This window comes from Eumetopias jubatus, unplaced genomic scaffold, assembly GCF_037043125.1.
Source record: "Eumetopias jubatus isolate StellerSeaLion01/CBP00866 unplaced genomic scaffold, mEumJub1_p1.0 scaffold_1, whole genome shotgun sequence".
In the NCBI taxonomy this organism is placed as follows: Eukaryota; Metazoa; Chordata; class Mammalia; order Carnivora; family Otariidae; genus Eumetopias; species Eumetopias jubatus.
Genome location: NW_028274807.1, coordinates 3,962,794 through 3,981,251, shown reverse-complemented (window position 1 = coordinate 3,981,251; position 18,458 = coordinate 3,962,794). Strand labels below are relative to the sequence as shown.

The 18,458-nt window shown below is 55.9% G+C and overlaps 2 protein-coding genes across 2 annotated transcripts; both read right to left on the bottom strand.

Annotated features, from left to right (window-relative positions):
* Positions 1-867: 867 nt before the first annotated feature.
* Positions 868-3,208, bottom strand: TFF2 (trefoil factor 2). Its single transcript, XM_088020965.1, has 4 exons — positions 3,118-3,208; positions 2,310-2,459; positions 1,280-1,426; positions 868-1,202 (listed from the first exon to the last, which is right to left on the bottom strand). Exons 1-4 carry the CDS (start codon positions 3,203-3,205, stop codon positions 868-870), a joined length of 720 nt encoding a protein of 239 aa, XP_087877091.1. The 5' UTR covers positions 3,206-3,208.
* An 11,378-nt stretch (positions 3,209-14,586) lies between these two features.
* Positions 14,587-17,079, bottom strand: TFF1 (trefoil factor 1). Its single transcript, XM_088018894.1, has 2 exons — positions 17,004-17,079; positions 14,587-14,762 (listed from the first exon to the last, which is right to left on the bottom strand). Exons 1-2 carry the CDS (start codon positions 17,077-17,079, stop codon positions 14,587-14,589), a joined length of 252 nt encoding a protein of 83 aa, XP_087875020.1.
* Between the last annotated feature and the right edge of the window lie 1,379 nt (positions 17,080-18,458).

Below are 18,458 nucleotides of genomic sequence, written 5' to 3'. Positions count from 1 at the left end.
ACCCATGCGAGGACGGATGGTGGCGCCCCGCACTCCTGCAAAAGCTGTAGTCTGGGATGCATTTGGTAAAGGCAAGGCAATTTTGTAATTGCAATCTGAAATCAGACATTACTGCAAGAGGTTTTCGGGGCTAAAGTCATTTGAGTTTCTATACAATGATTGGGAATGGGAGTGATCGTGGATCGTGAATTCCCTCTTGCTGCTGGGGTGGTTTGTACTGGCTAGATGAGTTGTCCCCACCCTCCCCCCCCACACACACCCTCACACCCTCACACCTGTATACACGCACACTCCCTCTCTCCCTCTGTTGCTCCACTTCTGTGTCAATGAAGCCAAAAGGAAACTTAGCAGACTTCAAGTGTTTTCTTTATTTGAAGAAACTGTATGTTGAACCAGTGAAAAGGATAAAAAACAGATCAAGGAAAGCCAGGAACTCTGGAGACATGAGATGCGATGGTGAGTCTTCTTCATTTCCAAACACCCAGAGAGCCTGGTGGGTTCTCGGAAGGGACTCCTCTTAATAATGGCAATCTAGAAGTGTGAAATGCCAATGGGTGGGGACAGCGTCTGGGGGCTGAGGGAGCCCACGCTGACAGGCCCTGGGGGCTCCTATCAACAGGCCCTTGACCAGACTTCCTGCCCAAGGAGCTCCCTCTCCGGGGTGGGGTGGGCAGGAGGACACTTCTCGGGGGTCCATTCTCCCCCACTAACTGGCAATTGTCCAGAGAGACCCTTAGGTCTCTGCCGCGCTCTTTGGCTCACCCTGATGTTCTGAAACGGGGAAAGGAAAGCGTCTGGCATGGGCAAGGGCATGCTGCCCGTTTTGGGGGACACGCCAGACCTGTCCTTGGTGTTGATAACTCAGGGTCAGAGACGCACTGTGGCTAACGGGGGGAGGGACAACCGGACCCTCCCGGGGTGGCCCTGAGCAGGCCGCCACGGGCAGAACTTGTCTGTCGTGCTCACGGTGAGGGAAGAGCGAGGCCCATGGGAGAAGGTCCACGTCAGCCCCAGCACCCGGCACAGCATGTGGCACTTAGTGGCACTGCCAACCCGTGGCTGCAGGACAGTCGGTTGGGCGGCACCACCAGCTGGGCAGGGATCCAGGGGCGTGGCTGAGGCGACCTGCTCTCCACGGCCGTCGCGCGAGCCATCCTCAGAGCCACCTTTTCCGGAGATGGTCCCCCCTGGGCTCGGGGGCACTGCCCCGATGGGGGTCAGGCCTGGGGTCGGCTTGGGGCCCGCCCCAGCTCCCAGCCCCCGTCCCGCAGGACGTTACCTTCCACAGGGATTGGGAAGAAACACCAGGGCACGTTGACGATAGTGTCGGAAAAACAGCACTTGCGAGACGCACACACCTGAGGGCTGATGCCCGGGTACCCGCAGTCCCTACGGGCGGACACTTCCATGACACACTGCTCCGACTCTGGAAAGGAGCAACACGGAGACTCGGTGAGGGCAGCTCAGGAACCAGCAACGTCTCTGCCCGTCCTCCCACGGGGATGCGGCTGGGTTCAGCCTGTTATGAGGGGCTGCTGGACCGCGACCCCCCCAAGGACCGTCTAAGGGCTGGCGCCAGCGCCTGGACACCCATGGACCTGCACGGATGCCACAGGTCCGATGTCCTGGGGCCTTGGGAAACTCAGTTCGCCTCTCTAGACCTGATATTCCCATCTGTAAAATGGGTGATCACTGTACTCTGATGAGAACGGGTGGTAAGCACCCTTTAAGCAGGTGAAGCATTTTGCCAAAGTCCTGAAAGCCAGCAATGCTTCCACCGGAGAAAGGGCCCTGCCTAATAACCAGCCATGTGCCTGTCCCCTTTGGAGCCCAGGGAGCCTGTGACGGCTGTGGCCAGGGGGCCGTGGGTGCCGAGCTCCACCCCCACGGCGTGCTCTGCACATGTAACTTTCTTCTGTGCACGCGCTGGCAGGAAAAATGACCTTCTATCTTGCGAATGTGCGCTGCCATAAACCTCATCCTCAGAAGAACATCCTGGAAGTCTGAACTGGATCTCTTACCATTTGAGGCCTGTGAGCAGTTATGTGGAGAATGTCCTATTAACTGCCTTCATATCCCTTAAAAGCTCCTTCAGAAGTTGCAGCTTTACAGCTAGGAGAGGCCTGGGAGCCGTTTTTCCTTCTAATCGTACAACTGATGGCTTCTCACAGATGTCTGTGGGGGGGGGGGGCGGCGAGTGGCTGACCCTTGGTGCTCCAGGTGGGGCTAGTGCGCCAGGGGCCGCTGTCTCTTCCCTTCTGGCTGGCCGGGGTGGGGGCGGGAAGAGGGCCACCTCCCCGGCCGGTTACCTTGCTTCGGAAGGGGGTGGAAACACCAGGGGACATTGGGGACTGTGGAGTCAAAGCAGCATCCGGCGCTGAAGCACGTCTCGGGGGTGACGCCCGGGAAGCCACAGTTCTTCCTGTTACGGGCTGTGATCCGTGAGCACTGGCAGGGGGCTGGGAAGAGAGCCTCGGTCAACCTGTCCCCCCACAGGACCCCACCTGCTCTCGGGGGCACGTTCGGACCCCTCCCCAGGTGTGGCGGCCACACAGGGAAACCAGAAAGTCTCATCTCGTCCAGATTTCAACTACGCATCGTCTTGAGGAACAAACAGGGTTTTGCAGAAATTATTAGTTTAAAAAAAAAAAAAGAAAGGAAAAGACTTCAGCAAAGATGGTGGACCTCAGGAAAAGTCAAGATGAAAGGTGACCAAGGTGGGCTCCAGATGCCCTGGGGGCCTCCTGCCCCAGCCCCTCTCCCCAGCCGGCCCCCCAGCACCTGTGGTCACCCTGACCTTCTCCGGGAAGGAGGCCTTTCCTGGAGGTCTCCCACACCCCTGGGTGTCCCTCCCGAATGGCAGGAAAGGATGCACAAATGCAGTCAGCCCACATCACAGAGCTCAGGATGCCTTTTTAGCTACTTCTACTCTCCAGGGAGCCCATCACACCACCCTGTGGCTTTGAGGAAGACAAACAAGAACAGAGACCCACCGAGGGCAAGGGACTCGCATACGCCCATTGCATTTGGGGCTTCTCCCGGCTCGCGGGCCCGAATGCTCTGTTGCCCAGTCAAGGACGCCGAGCTGCACAGGGCAACATACGGGTGGTCACTTACAAGGTTTCTGGGCCCCTGCCAGGGCACACAGCCCCTCGCCCCCCAGGACGAGGAGTACGGCCAGGAGCTGGACGCTTCGAGATCCCATGTCCACGCTGCACGCCAGGGCTGCCTGCAGAATGCGCACCGCCCACAGCCATGAGCTGTTTTATAATGTCCTCTGTGTTTGCTCAGCAAACGCAAATAACTTCTCTCTGTCCCCTGTGGCACCAACACCTTGGGCCCTTTGTTGGGAGAAGGAGCTCAGATAGGCCGCTGGGCAGGAGACCGAGCGGCCGTGCCTGCAGGCAAGGCTTCCGGCAGGAGCTCCCATGCCGCCCCAGGGCCAGGAGCCAGGTCGCGCCAGGATGCCGACGTGGAAAAGCGGCCACATGCACGCCTGGCACTGGGCACCCCCAGGGTTACACCCAGGAAGGGATAAGCCCGGTGTGTCTCCTGATAAAGTATGTGGTTATCACATGATTTTTTTTTTTTTTTTAATATTAGACCCAGGGTTACTGGGGAAAACGACCAAGCCGTTGGAGGCATAGAGAAGACCCCCCCCTCAAGGCCATCGCGGATGCCTCTGCCAACCCCTAGTCTTCTGTGTCTCCTCGGCTCCGTCTTGGGGAGGGGCTGCTCCCCGTGGGCATGAGGCTGGTGTGTAAACATCACAAGCTTGTTTCAGCAACCCCCGAAACGCCTCTGTTTTTCTTCCATGGGAGCCCTGTGTGTTTCCTAAAGACGTAAGCCTGCCCACGCGCAGGGGTGCAATGTTCCGGGGCAGAGTCCATGGATGGGATGGGGGGAGAGGGGAGGGACAGGGAGGCACCCCAAGGGACAAAAAGGGAAGATTTGGGGCAGAGAGGAGGCCGTGAGCCCCCACCTCCTGATGCCTTGCAGGAGGGGCCCCATCTGTAAATCGCAGGTTGAGCAGCCAGGGACCCAGAGATGCACAGAATCCAAAACCCAGCGTCCTCGGGGTCCAGAAAGCTTCTGCCTAACCTACTCCAGCCCCTCCAGTCCAGGTCCCTGACCCACTGGGCGGCCACTACTTTGCTTGAAATCTTGGAAAATCAACTTTCCCCATCCCATGTCCCCGCCATCCTCGGTCACCAGCAAGACATAAGGGTCCCGAGTGACCATCGTCTCCTCACTCTGCTTCCTCTCCCTGACCCACTGCCCCCATCCTGGCCCTTCCAGGAGTCCTGCAGAACCCCCACATCCATGCCGAGCCCCTGGTCTCTCCCCCTCACCCCTGGCACCAGCAGAAGCCTGTGCCTTTCCAGACACGCTTCCCTTCCCGGACACGCTTTCCTTGTGCTCATCCCAGGAGAGGTGCTCAGTCCCCACCCAGGGCACCAACTGTCCACATGGTGCTTCTGTATGAGTTAGAAAATGGCTCACTTGCTTCTAGACGAGTTACTTGGAGCTGTGGGCACATCATGATAATAGATGCAACATCTCCCATATCAGTGGCACCCTACCTGAATGCGGAGCTGTGCACAACACACCCTCCGAAACTGTGCTGGGTGTGGCCGTGTGCCCATCACAGGGGCTCAGGCCGGGGGGCTGGATGCTGGCCTTGTGCCCCAGTGTCTCCCCGTGCATGCAAAACCATGCTCCTCAGGGATGCAGGCTGTGTCCTGGACCGCTTCCGATGCCCCTGCCCTCCTGTCGTCTCCCGACCTTCAGCCTGTCAATTTTGTTAAGGATTTTAGCACTGAGTTCAGTGTCCCTTGTCACGCCACGACCTGGCAGCATCCCAGAGGGCTTCTGCATTCCGGTGAATCGTTCATCCAAATTCATAGCCCCTTGGCTTTTCATTTCCTCCTCACCTCTAGAAACATCCGTCCCTACTCCTTGTCTGCTACGTGTCTCCCACAACCACCCTTGGAACTCATCCTCTACTCGGAAAGACGTGCTAATGTCCTTTCTGTTCAGGATGTCCCAAGCGTCTAATATCTTCTCTGTTACTCCCACCGCACCCTCTCTTCCCCTCTGTGAGCACCGTCATGCCCCGTCCCTTCCACTGTCCCTCCTTCCCCGCCTGGTGCCCACTCTGTGTGCTCCTCCCGCTGTCCTGGTGCGCGGCGTGCACCCATCTGCTTGCTGTCTCCAGGCCCAGCCCCACAGCGGAGCTCACCTCACACACACCTCCGACTGTGGCCACCGTCGATGCAGGGTCTCCGAGGGATCCTGGCTCCCACTGGCATTATAATCCTTCTTTGAAGCTATGCTTCTCCACCCCCTCTCACTTCCATTCCGCAAACTTTGGGGCGGCGGGGGGGGGGTGATGTTGTCTATCAGTTCACAGAGAAAACAGAAATCATCAAATGGGAACTTCCTGGGATATCACCCGGGTGGACCTCTGCTTCTGACTATGATGGAGAGACTGGTACCAGACTCTCTTTCCCCGGCATAAGTAACTGGAACTATGCGACAAGAGCATGTCCAGATGCTGAGCAACAGGCAGAGGCTGGCTGAGAGAAGGAAGCAGTGCAGGAGTCCCTCGGTCCCCCTGTGCTCTGCCTGGAGCTACCGTCTGGACCCCAGCCCAGCGAGGCGACCGCACCGAGCAGGCAGGCTCACGGGGCTGTGGGGACGGAGGCTGGAATTAGAAGCCGCGGAGGCAGTAGATTTTCAGGGTAGGGGCCCAGAGAAGAGGGCACGCCAGAAATATGAGTGGTGGTCTCTCTGGGGTTTTAGTCAAAGACTCAGCTGCCCATGAAGACACGGGCAGGCGGCAGAAGCTGCCGGGAAAGAACGTGCCCTCGGGAGGGGAGAACGTCGCGGGGCAACCACAACACAGAAGTCGTCTGAGCTCTGACCGCCATGGGGACAAGGCTTACTGCCGGCTGGGGCATTCAGCAGGGACTCAGAAGGCCATGTCCTGTCTTACTCAAAATACCACAGACACGGTGCCTTAAAGAGCTGACATTTATCTCTCACAGTTCTGGGGGCTGGAAGTCCGAGACCAGGCTCCGCACATGGTCTGGTTCAGGGGCAGGCCCTCCTCCTGGTCTGCAGACACCACCTTCTCACTGTGTCCTCACCTGGTGGAGAGAGAGAGAGAATAAGCTCTCTGGTGTCCCACCATGAGGACTCCATCCTCATGACCTCACCTAACCCTAATTACTTCCCAAAGGTCCCGCCCCCAAATACAATCATATTGGGCATTAGGACCTTAACAGATGAATTTTAGGGGTACGCAAACATTCAGTCCACAATATGCCATAAAAGTAGGCTTGATCTAGTTCTAGAGGAAAGGCACTCTGTGCCTATTCTAGCAGAACATTAAAACAAGTCTTAAAAGAATCAGGTTCACCTGGCAAGCAAATTAACTGCCCAGCAGAGCAAAACTCAGCAATTTATTAAGGGAGACAATAAAACCCAGACGCACGACATTGCATCCATGATGTCTCACACAAAACCAGACACCACCAGATGTGTGAAGAAGCAGGAAAACATGACCCATAGTCGTTAGAAAGACCAGTGAGTAGAGATAGACCCAGAGGCTGCATTTAACTGCTCAAACATTTAAAGAAACACAAAAATATAATGAGGGAACACATTTAAAAATCAGAATGGAGAAGAGAAACTAGAAAAGAACCAAGTGGAAATTCCAGACATGAAAATACAGTATCTGAAAGGGAAGAATCCACTGTATGTGCTTTAGATTAGATACTATGGAAGAAACAGCTGGTTTGTCAGAAGCCAGCGCAGTATAAATTCTCCAGACTGAAGCAGAGAGAGAAAGGGGGCTGAAAACAACGAACAGAACTTCAGGGCCCCGGGCGGACACTGTCAGGGGGTCTAACAGACCTGTAATTGGCATATGCCAGAAGGAGAGGAGAGCATAAGTATTTGAAGAAATATTGGACAATCTGGGGGGGGGGGCGGAAACTTGATGAAAAACATAAACCCATATATCTCAGAAGCTCAATAAACTCCAAGCAAGATAAATACAAAGAGAACCATATCAAGGCAAAGCATGATCATATTGTTGAGAAGAAATGATTGAAAGAATTCTTACAGCCCCTGAAGTTCCCCACATTCCGGGCAATGCCCCTGACTTCTCGCCGAAACAGTGCACACCGGAAGGAACAGAATGACGATTTTTAAGTGCTGAAAGAAAAGAAACCAGCCATTATAAGGTCAGAATTTTATACTCAGTGAGAGTATCCCTCAACGATAAAGGCAAAATCCTCTTTTAAAACATGGATTTTGTTTTTCAGAGCGGTTCTGGGTTCACAGCAAAAATGAGCAGAAGAAGGCACAGAGATTTCAAAATACTTTTTTTTTTAGACAAACAAAAACCCCGAGAATCGGCCACTTGCAAACCTGTTGCCTGAGAAGTTTTCAAGGCCGTTCTTCTGGCTGAGGAGCGCACGAGTCCCGCGGGAGGTGCCACCACTTCCCACCTGGCCGGGTTCCCTCAGCGCGGCACCCACGTGGTCTCGGCGCGCGTGTGCGTGCGCGCCACCCAGTCGGGTCGGCAAGGCTTCTCCCTCGGTTTGCAGCAACTGTCTCCCATCTAAGGTCTCAGCCACAGACAAAAGTTTGGGGTTTGGGCCCCAACCAGACACAAGTTTTTCTTCCTTAATTATCTTTAAAAAATGGAACTCTATATATGTCACTCCCTTGCTGCTCCGCACTCCCCACAACCTGTAGGGTAAAGACCAAGTACAGGCTCCTGAGAATGAAAAGCAATACTCTGTAGGAACTGGCCCCCCTGCCCCCATCACCACCACCACTCTCTCGTGCTCCTGGGCCTCTGACAGTGTAAGCAACTTGCCCTTCTCTAGACGCACCCTGACGGTTCAGCCTCTGCTCGTCCTTTAGCTCCTAACTCAGGAGCCACCTCTTCCAAGAATTCACTTTCACCAGAGTGAGGACAGGCACCCTCCACCCTCCACACACGCCCTTGCTCACCTAGTTCGCAACAGCTGCACGTGAAGTGGACTTCTACATTCCTTATTCCTTTATTGATTGTACAAAAGAGAACAGCTAACAAGCATTGCAGGCTGGCTTTGTGCCAGGCGATCTTTCACACGCTCTATCTCGTTTAATCCCTACAACAATCCCAAATCAGAGCTAAGGTTTCACCCCCATTTCATGGTCTGTGGAGGTAGAAGGATTTGCCCAAGTAACACAGCAACTATGTGTAGGTTGAGATGGAGACCTCACCTCACTCACGTTGTATGCTGGAAACCTGACCTCCTGTGCGCACATGATGGGGGTCGTGGACAAGTGGGTAACACCCCGGGAACCGAGGCAGGAACTTGCCGCCTAGTGTTGCCCCTTGCCCCAGTTACCTTCTGGAATTCGTGAAACAGTATCTAAATATGGATATATGCAAATAAACCAGGCAAGCCCCTAGTGTCCTCATCTGTAAAAGGAGAGGTGGAAAAAGAAACTTTAAACGCTTTTCAAAGTCTCACATGCCTTCTAAAACCTGAGTCGTATAATATCTCGTTGTTACAGTATCATCAGGGGAAAACGTATTTTTATTTCCAACATTTCCATGCGTAGTCACTCCAAATCCAGAAGAGCAGAGGTCCCCCACCAGTCTTCCCAGCATTGTAAGTTTCTGGTTTGGTTTCTGCAGTTTGGTTGTGCTGGTCAATAAGGTGGGTAAATGACAGAATCTTTTAAAGCCCAGGACTAAATGTATCTACATAATAAAGAACGTGGCCAAAGCTGGGAGAAGCAATAAGCAAATCAACTGATGCTGATGGGAATTTTGATACTGAATCTGGGAGAGAATGACATTGGAAATGTCTTGATAAGTTATATTTGAGGGATATAATTGGACAGACATAAATTTTAGCACGTTTTTCAGGGTGTTGTGCCATGAAATCCCTCCCTGAACTTCTCTGAGAGATTTTCATCGAGATTTAAATTACTTTAAGGTGTCTCTTTGGTGTCTGAGTGGGTGCTTTGTTTTGTTTTATTTGGCACCATGCTGAGACAAGCCACGATCTGGCCAATCTTAAAACTTAAAAATGTTTGAGGGGCGCCTGGGTGGCTCAGTCGTTAAGCGTCTGCCTTCGGCTCAGGTCATGATCCCGGGGTCCTGGGATGGAGCCCCGCATCGGGCTCCTTGCTCGGCGGGGAGCCTGCTTCTCCCTCTCCCTCTGCTCTCCCCCTGCTCACGCTCTCTCTCTCTCTATCTCTGTGTCCCAAATGAATAAATAAAATCTTTAAAAAAATGTGACTGTGCCCTAGGAGCCTTTGATACCTTCCGGTAAGTTCCGTGCTGGATTTGCCAAGTGTGTCTCTCTCTTATTAGCTGATGTTTCCTATCAGGGTCGCAGGCATTGAACATTTCCACCGACCTCCCCTCCCCACACTCACAAAGGCAAGGGAGTTTTCTTCAACTAATAATATCCTTCCCAGTGACCCTACAAATAAGATCTTAAACCACAATTTGGCTTCAAGAACCGGTTCCTGGTCTAATCCTTAGATCAACATTTTCTGAACAGAATCCTGTTATTGTGTGGAAATTATCCAGAGGCAATGGAAGCCTCCAAGTACACGACCAGCCACAGAGCAGAAAGGCTCGTGGATCAAAGCCACAGAGTATGGTAAATCAATGTACACCATGTGTGAAAATCAAGAGGCAGGAGAAGTGGCAGGTTAATGCTTTGCCAGGGGTGCAGGTGGGTGGAAGGACCACATACCTGGACCCTGGGTAATGTTCTGTCCTGCCCTCAGCCTTCCCACCAACGCAGGGTACCCAGGACCAGCACTGGTGCTTGAACAAGGGGCTAGGACATGGATAGCACCAGGGGCCACCATGCCTGAGCTTTATTAGAGAGACTCAGGGCAAGCATCGCCGGCCCAGCTGTAGCCCACGGTGACCCACAGGACAGCCGTGACATTAGTCTGTGTTTCTGGGGCTGACACATGGGCTGATTCGGGCCGTGACAGGGGTCACCGATGGGTCCCTGATTTAGAGATATCAGAGTTTTCAGCCTGGACATGCACGGTCTGTTTCTGATCGCTTGGCCTTTCCATCCCTGCCTATGTATAGTACATTTCTGCTCGTTCCTTCCTTTTTATTGCATAACACATCCTACAGTTTACCAGCTGTCTACATTTAAGACATCTCAGGAGTGCCACCCACATCCCACGGGCCACAAGTTTCCCACTCTCTGTACTTGACCAAACATTTTCAGTTTCGCATATTGCATTTGTTTTCCTACCATTATCGACAAACTGACCAGTCTCAGATGTAGAAGATGATCATGACACCTGCCCTTTGGTGATCTGCATCGATTAGGGCTCCTTGGTAGCAAGGAACCGACACCAGCTGTCACGGGCCGAACTGGACTCCCACCAGATTCATCTGCTGAAGTCCTGACCCCCAGTAATCAGAACGTGACTTGATTTAGAGATAAGATCTTTCAGAAGGTGATTAAGGTAAAATGAGGCCAATAGGGTGGGCCCTGATGCCGTAAGACTGGTGTCTCAGGACACAGACATGCATGGCGGGACGCCCATGGGAGGATGTGGGGAGAAGGCGGCACACGTGGACTCGGGCGGAACCAGCCCTGCCAACACGTGGATGTTGGACATCCAGCCTCTGGAGCTGGGAGACGATAAATGTCTGTTGCTGAAGCCACACAGGATGTGGTCCTTTGCTGCCGGGGATGGTGCCGGCTAACACACCCACTCGCACTGAAGGAGAAAGTGGGGAGGCGGTTAGTATCCGGAGCCCCAGTCCCACCAGCCTCAGGGCCAGCACGTGCTCCCACACTGCCCTGGGGCCACTCCATCGCCCTCTCCACCGCTCCACTCCCGGAAGCTCCTCCGTCACACATTCTGAGATTCCGAGTCTAACGAAGATGCAACTCTCTCCGCCGCTGGCTGTCTACCTAGGAGATCCCCACCTCCCCCCGAAACATGGAGCTCCCTCCACTAGAGAGGTCTAAACTTTTGTCTGAAGTCCTTGAAGGACATGGGAAGTTCTAGAAGGTCCCCTGAGTTGCTGCTTTCCAGGCTGGTAGGAGATGGGCAGGATGGCACAGCTTTGCCAGGTGTTAAATGGGTCAGGTTGGCATTTCAGCTTCGTGCCTAGTAAAACCAAGCCACCTTTAAACAGACACATCACTCCATTGCATTGCTCCGAGGTGGAAAGCCTGTTTCTAAAAGCAAAATAGAAAATATATAAAATTTTCCCCTGCCAAGCAATGTATTCAAAGATAGCCATTATCAGGATGGCCTCCTCTCTTCTGAGGGAAATCCAATGGTGCAAGTTGCAGAGGGCTTGCCCCCAAGTGGCCGCCCTCAGCCCAGTTTCCCCAGGGCCCTTTAAGAGCCGAGTGTGTGTGTGCGTGTGTGTGTGTGTGTGTGTGCGCGCGCGCGCACGCCTGTGCATGCCTGTGTGTGCATGCGTATGAGAGACACATCCTTCCTCGTGCCTTATCAGCAGAACTGTTCCCACGAAGGCACTTTATTGTCACAGCTGCCTGTTCCCACCCCTCTCCCCAAGGTGCCTCAAGGACTCAAGGGGCCTCAGGCAGCCGTCAACTGGCCACCCTGGACTCTCACTGCTGGGAGAGGGGGCCTGGAGGGTGGCCTAGAGGGGCCAGGAGGGGCCTGGGAGGGGGCTGGGAGGGACCCAGAGGGGGCCTGGAGGGTGGTGGTCTGGAAGGGGCCGAGAGGGGGCCGGGAGGGGGCCAGGAAGGTGTCCAGGGGTCCACCCCACAGGCTGTGATGACTTCTCTGTGTTCCCAGTGCTAAGGGCACAGACCCTCACATTGTCGCTGGGCCTCTCTGTCCTGCCAGCACTGTCCATTCTCTCCTTGAACCCAAGGAGGAAGTCGCACGTCCCTAGTGCCCCCTGCCCCCAGCTCCAGCCTCTGCACCTGCTCGTGCAGCCTCGGCCTTCACCCCTCAGGCTCCACGGTCCACCCAGCAAAGCTTCAGGGAGCTGGGGCCACCAAGGGATGGAGGGACAGATGCCAGAAACCTGCCCTGAGCATTCCTTGAGGCACTCGGGTTCTGGAGCTATCGAGGTGCCCCACCCATCGGCTCTCTGTCAGGCCCCCCACACTGGCTGCCCGACTGTTTTCTCTCCCTCCCCTCAGCTGCAGCCTACAAGCGGATGCTTGGGGAGGTTGCAATTTTCCACAAGGACCGAGTGGCCTAGACCACTCCCTGGGTCCCACCTCCCGGGCAAGGACAGAAGGACATGTGTCCCCACCAGCCTGAGGCAGGGCCATCCCGGCAAGAATCCCCAGGCTCTCTCTAGGCCTGCGGTCCAGATGGTGGAGCCAAGATCATGCACCCGCACATCCTGGACGGCCCATGGTGGATGGCGGACCTGGATTTCTCCCCGTGTCACATGCTGGGAGGGGGAGCTGAAGCCACTAGCCAGCCCTCCCTCACTGGGGACCCACCCAGTCAGTCACCTTGTCACCTGGCTGGGGCCCCCCGACCTGATGCATTCGCCAGGAGAAAGGCCCGTCCCTGCTGGGCACCCCCCAGCCACAGAAGCACTTCAAGTCATGGAGCCCCCGGTCTGCATGTCATAGAAAGTGTCACCAATGCCACACAGCTCTTGGAGGGGGTGGTAAAGGGAGACATCCCATGATCAAACTCCCCGCTGTGTCAGCCCCGCTAGAGACCTCATCTATTCAGTGCGTTAGGATACGTGTGACACGGGAAGGAACAAGATGGGGGGGGTGCTCTGGTGTCCCAGCCCCCTCCCAGCTTTCTCTCATTGCATCCTTGAAATTATCAGTAAGCCTGTGATCCACGAGGGTGGGCAGGCCAGTCGGGCTGTGGGTCTGCTCACGCAGGCGAACGGGTGAACATTCCCGGCCCCGTTCTCGTCAGTCACGGGGGGTGGAGACGGGGGATGAAGATAAGGATGAAGGATCATTTGGGAGGGAGTTGGTTTTGAGAACAAAGACATGCCTTTTGACTCTCCCCACACCTCCCTCTGTTGCTGCTCACTTCTGATGCTGAGCCTGAGGTTTCCAGCCGAGAGAGAGAGCCTGAGCTGCACAGATGGCTTAGGGAGAAGTTGCCAGGTGCAGAGGAGGGAACAAATGAATTGCCCGCATTCCTTTAAACAGCTCAAGGGCCCAGCCTGGAGGACTCAGCCTAAGCGGTTTCACGTTGGGTGAGAGTGTGCCCCCACCCGTGGTAGCCGGGCCCTGGTAATGTGCTATCGAGGAACAGGAACGCCAGCCAGCAGTGCTCTAACCCATCAGGACATTTGGGTTGACTCAACATGAAGTCTCAGGGTGGGTGAGTCAAATCATAGCTCAGGGATGTCAGGGCTCTAGTTCTATGGCTTTTCCTCATTAGCACAGAAAGGCTGCTTGAAGCACCACATCGCACTCTCACACCACACATCCAAAGGCAGGCTGCAGGGGCTGGCCAGGGCAGCAAGAGGGAGCTCTTCTTCCAAGGAGGAAAAGTCATTCCCCAGAGCCTCCAAGTAGATGCCCTCCCGCCTCATGAGTCAGAACGAAGTCCTAGAGACTCCTCCAGCTGAAATAGTGGCCCCCGCTTTTTATAGACTGGAAATCAGGTAAGAAAGAAGGTGGGGAATGAGTAGCAGGTCCCCAGAAAACAGGCCTGGTGCTCCCTGTCAGCGGGGAAAGCCCATCTGCCTGGCGCTGGGAACCAGAGCAGCTGTACTCCCCAGGATGCTCGAGCTGCCCGCGACAATCTAACAGCCTTGTGCACTGACACCCGGTGCTGGCACACACACCTCATTCCCTCCTCTGACCCCCACGCCTCCCCGAGGTGGGGTGAGCCTATGTAGGATGAGAAGCCATACGTGGAAATGGTGTACCTCCCTCTCCAAGAAAGGATAATCATTTGCAATTTTTTAAAAAGAACTGAAAGCACGAGTAACATTCATCTCCTTTAATCGTTAAGCCAATTTTGAGTCCAGGGGTGTGTGCCATCTGTCCAGGAGCCGAGGCGCGGATGCGGAGGGCCCCGAGTGCCTGCCGGTGACGTGGCTGGGCTCCCGGCCGCCGGCCGAGGCCATTGCAGCTCCTGGCGCCGCGGCCCCGAAGCGCATCTAGAAGGAGCACTCCTCTGAAGGGTGAGGTGTGAGAAGGAGACACAGGCAGTGAAAACCCCACGGTTTGTTCACTTGTGAATAACTACAGAGATGCCACTTGGAAGCACCAAGGGGAAAAGTCCTTAGAAAACACTCCCCGCCTTCCTATTTCAGTTACTCTCTCCAATCCCACCCAAGCAGGGATAAAGCGCTCCCAGGATCCTTCACGGGCTTGCACTCAGTGATGTGAAGAAACACAGGGACAAATAGGGCTCCTTGCCAAGCGGTCTCCCAGCCTGGTCTTTGTGTCCCCAACCCGACATCAGCCTGATGCAGGCTGGACCACCTCCCCACGCTCGCCCGTGGCCCCTGCTGCGGGTACAACGCAGCTGGCCGCGCAGACTAGGGCCCCGCGCTCCCATGAGGTTTTCTCCCTAATCCTACACCTTCAGACCCTACAGGGCCTCCCTGGCCATACCGTCGGCAGCGTTGTCCACGGCCACAGGGTGGAAGCACCACGGGACTCCACGAAGAGTGTTGTCGAAACAGCAGCCCCTAGCTTTACACTGGGAAGACGTGATACCTGGAGGGCCGCAGTTTGCTCTCTTGGGGGGGTCCACCACACACGTCTCTGGGGGTGCAGGGGGTAAGAGGGAGGGTAAGTCGCTGGCTGATGCCCATCTTCCTTCTCCAGTTGAACCAGCAGCCAGCTGGTGCCGCAGATGGGGACTTAGGGCTCAGGCTACAAGAGGGGTAGCCCAGCCTCATGTCCTGGTAGGAAAACCCTTCAGCTCAGGGCAAAGGCAAGGTGCCCGGGATTTGCAAATTTTACACCTACCTACGTAATTTATCCCTGCATTCGTTCACTTCAACAAACAATCCTTTAGCTTTATTCAATCAATAAATATCTATCGAACACCATCTGTGTGTGCTAGAAACGGAAATTAGCACCGCAAAAGTAGACAGTGAAGGTCGCTCAAGCACCGAGCTCATGTTGGGCCCCGTGCCAGGGGATGGACCCAGGAACTAAAAACAGAGAAGTCTTGGTTAAGAAGCTAACAGTCTAATGGAGGAGAAGAGCCCGTGAATGTACGGAACAGCACCGTGAGGCCACCCCAGTGCACTGAAGGCACGCACAGGAGGCACAAGGACAAGGCAGAGAACAAACCAAGGAGGGCTTCCTATGGGAGGAGGTTACCAGGTAGGATGAAGGACACAATGGGTGTAACCTGCAGAGGGAGCAGGTGTTCAAAGGCAGTTGAGAAAGAGCAAAAAGGTGTATTTTAGGAGGTGTAGTCCGTTTGCAGGAAAGACAAAGAGGCTGGGGTGGGGTGGACTCCTTCAACCTCTCAGCAGCTTTAACCCGGGGGTTGGCGGGGGGGCAGATGGGAGCCAGGATGGTGGAGAACACGCGGGTTGGGGGGAGACACGCTGGGGAGGCAGGGCTGCCGTGTGGTCTACACATGGGAACTGCGGGGGCTGAACCCCGTTAACCCAGCCAGGCATTGAGAAGGTGAGCTCACGCGGGAGCTGCCCTCCACGGGCTTCTGTGTCCTCCTCCACGGATCGCCTCAAGCTTTCTCTGAAGGAGGGGTCTGTGGCTTCGCGGGAAAGGTCTGGCCCATCTCCCACCCACCGGCTGGGGGGCCTCTGCAGGACTTCAGCCTCCCCGTGTCTGGCTCCCCGCCGGAGAGGGAGGGTGGCGCCCCCACCCCCAGGGCGGTTGTGAAGCCAGGAGGAGCCGTGTGTGCACGTGTGCGTGCGTGTGTGCTTGCGCACGCTCAGACATGGCTCTGTGTCCTGCCCACCTGCCGGGGGAGGGAGCGGCAGCTGGGGTGGGATGGGGTTCCAGGTTTCCTTGCTCTGTCCACCCCTTTACCAGCACAGGACGGACCTAGGCGGGAACGGTCTCTACCGGGGCTGTGCTCGCAATCGAGTTTCTGGATGCCTCGTGACAGGACTGCTGGCGCACAGAGAAGGGGTGAGCCTCGGGCCCGAGGGCCGAGCGGGGTCGGCCGCGGAGAGGGATTCACAGCCCGGCCCGGGGGCGGCCGCGGGGCCACACTCCTGGGCATCCTCCACGGCAGAGCCGCGTCTTCTCCAGGCCCAAAGCCCGCGTGTCCTTTCTGGCCTTAGCCTGTCCCTGCCTTGGGGACCTTCCAAGTGGCCACCTGGTGCCTCCGTCGTCCCTCTGCCCACACCCCTTTCTTTGTTGTTCTTCATCGGGTCCTCGGAAGGTACCCTGAGATGCACAGAAACCATGGCTCCTCTTCCCCTCCTCAGACCTCTATGGAAATCCTGGTTTTGAAAACCTGGGAAACTTTACAACAGCGTCTAATGCAAATAACACTTATTGAGCACAGGGCAGCTCGCAAAGCGCTCTCTGAAGGCCTTGTCCCACCCCCGAGCCCCTCGAGGCCGATGTCCTGGTCCAGGGGCTGAGATGGTGGCTCAAGGGAGCCAGGTGCTCTGTCGCTTGTGGTGCCCACGGAACCCGCACACCGGGACCGCAGAGCCTGCGGGGGTCCTCAGGGGATGCTCGTCCATGGAATGGGCCCTTGGGCATCTGGGTGGCTTTGACCAGAGGCCGGCTTGGACATCTGGGGAGCTGTTCTCCCACCGCATCTCCGAGACTGCCCCTTGAGAGCCGGTGCTCGGGGCGTCAGTGCCGGACACAGCAAGCAGTGATCAGGGCGCCCATGTGCTCACAGCGGTGCTCAGAGCTCCCATGGCCGTGGTGGCCCGGATGCTGCTCTCCATGGGCCTTCTCCCTCCCAAATCCTCCCAGGGCCCAGCATGGCGCTCAGCTCAAACACATGGTCTGTGGCTCAGGCACCACCACGAGGGCTGATGCGGGAGGGGGGCCGCTTACCAAGCTCGCCCCGGGCCAGGGAGCTGAGGGTCAGCACGCACACCAACATCAAGACGCAGATCACCCTGGGCTCCATGGCGGCCGTGACCTTCCTCTCTGCTCCAGGGGAGACCACGAGTCAGCGATGGGACCCTGTGCAGGCCCTGCATTTTATGCACAGGCTCTGTTTGCCTAAAGAGTGTGGGGTAACATTTGCCTAAGGAGGGATCCCCCAGTCCTCCATTCCAGGTAATCTCCACTGATTAAAACAAGTTTGCTGATGGGGCAAGTGCCAAGGTGCGTAATCATCCTGAATGAAGGACTCGAGGTTCAGAAAGTCCCTCCTGTCCCTTGGGCCTGACCAGATCGCTAACCGCAGCGGAGGCCCTCCTGCAGATGTCAACATTACACTCACGGAAGGGTGAGTCATGGGAGAGCCGGCCCCAGAAGGCACAGTTGTGCCAACAGTGGCTCATGGGGTCGCCCCCCACGGCGGTCCGACTTGGAGCCGATGGGGCCCGCCCACCAGGCTGTCCCGTCAAGGGTGGCAGGCCAGTGGCCTTCGACTATTTTGAGAACCCAGGTCTGGGGGAGGGCCGTGGCCGCACAAGAGGGTCAGGAAAGGAACAGGCCCACGCCCCCTCCCCTCTCGGCCCCGGGCCCTCGGACTGCAAACTTCATCTTTTCCGAGAGTGCCATCTGTTGGGCATTCCCACGGCCACGTCGTAGGTCAGCCAGTGTGCCTCACAGGGGAAACGTGGCTCATCCGGAGGGGTTCTCCCTCCAGTTGGCACTGACATTGAAAACTCAAGAATGGGGGCGCCCGGGTGGCTCCATCAGTTATGCATCTGACTTCGGCTCAGGTCGTGATCTCGGGGTTGTGGAGTCAAGCTCAGCATCGGGCTCTGCGCTCAGCGGGGAGTCTGCTTGAGATTCTCTCTCCCTCGGCTCCTCCCCATCCCCCCCTAAAAAAAAGAAGGGGAAAAAAAAGAAAACATGAAAGTGTCCAACATCCTACCTAGAGGAATTGTGTATTTCAACTTATTTACTTAAATTAATTTTTCTGTTTTTCTCTTTCCCTCTACAGCACAGTCCTTTCAAAAAGGAAGCTGTATATATACGAGCAACCGTCTGAACTGACCGAGCGGGAGTGCTCGTGCCTCCGGGGACCCCTCTCCCTGTTTCAGGCCCCACAGTAAGGCTCCTCAACCTTGTGCTTGAAGGGTAACCTCGGGCCAGCCCTCCCCTGGCCCCACCAGGTCCAGCTCTGCTCTCTGAGCCCCAGGGTCCCCAGTCCCCTGCTGACGCACCACGTGGAGCATGCCTGTCCCCCAGGAGAGCGGAGGGTCGGTGAGGCAGGGGGCTTCGTCTGCTCTGTGCCTTCTGGTGGCCCTGCACCTATAATCGTTCTTATCTTATTCAATAAACATCTGTTGAGGAATGAATGAATCAACGAATGAATGAATGAGCAACAGG

Excerpts from the sequence above, each read along its gene's own strand:
- TFF1 (XM_088018894.1), bottom strand. The coding sequence starts at position 17,079 with ATGGAGCCCAGGGTGATCTGCGTCTTGATGTTGGTGTGCGTGCTGACC. Across the intron at positions 14,763-17,003 it reads CCTGGCCCGGGGCGAGCTTG|AGACGTGTGTGGTGGACCCC; the intron begins GTAAGCGGCCCC and ends CTGCACCCCCAG.
- TFF2 (XM_088020965.1), bottom strand. The coding sequence starts at position 3,205 with ATGGGATCTCGAAGCGTCCAGCTCCTGGCCGTACTCCTCGTCCTGGGG. Across the intron at positions 1,427-2,309 it reads CCACCCCCTTCCGAAGCAAG|AGTCGGAGCAGTGTGTCATG; the intron begins GTAACCGGCCGG and ends GCTCCTTTCCAG. Across the intron at positions 1,203-1,279 it reads CTTCCCAATCCCTGTGGAAG|TGCCCCCGAGCCCAGGGGGG; the intron begins GTAACGTCCTGC and ends CCATCGGGGCAG.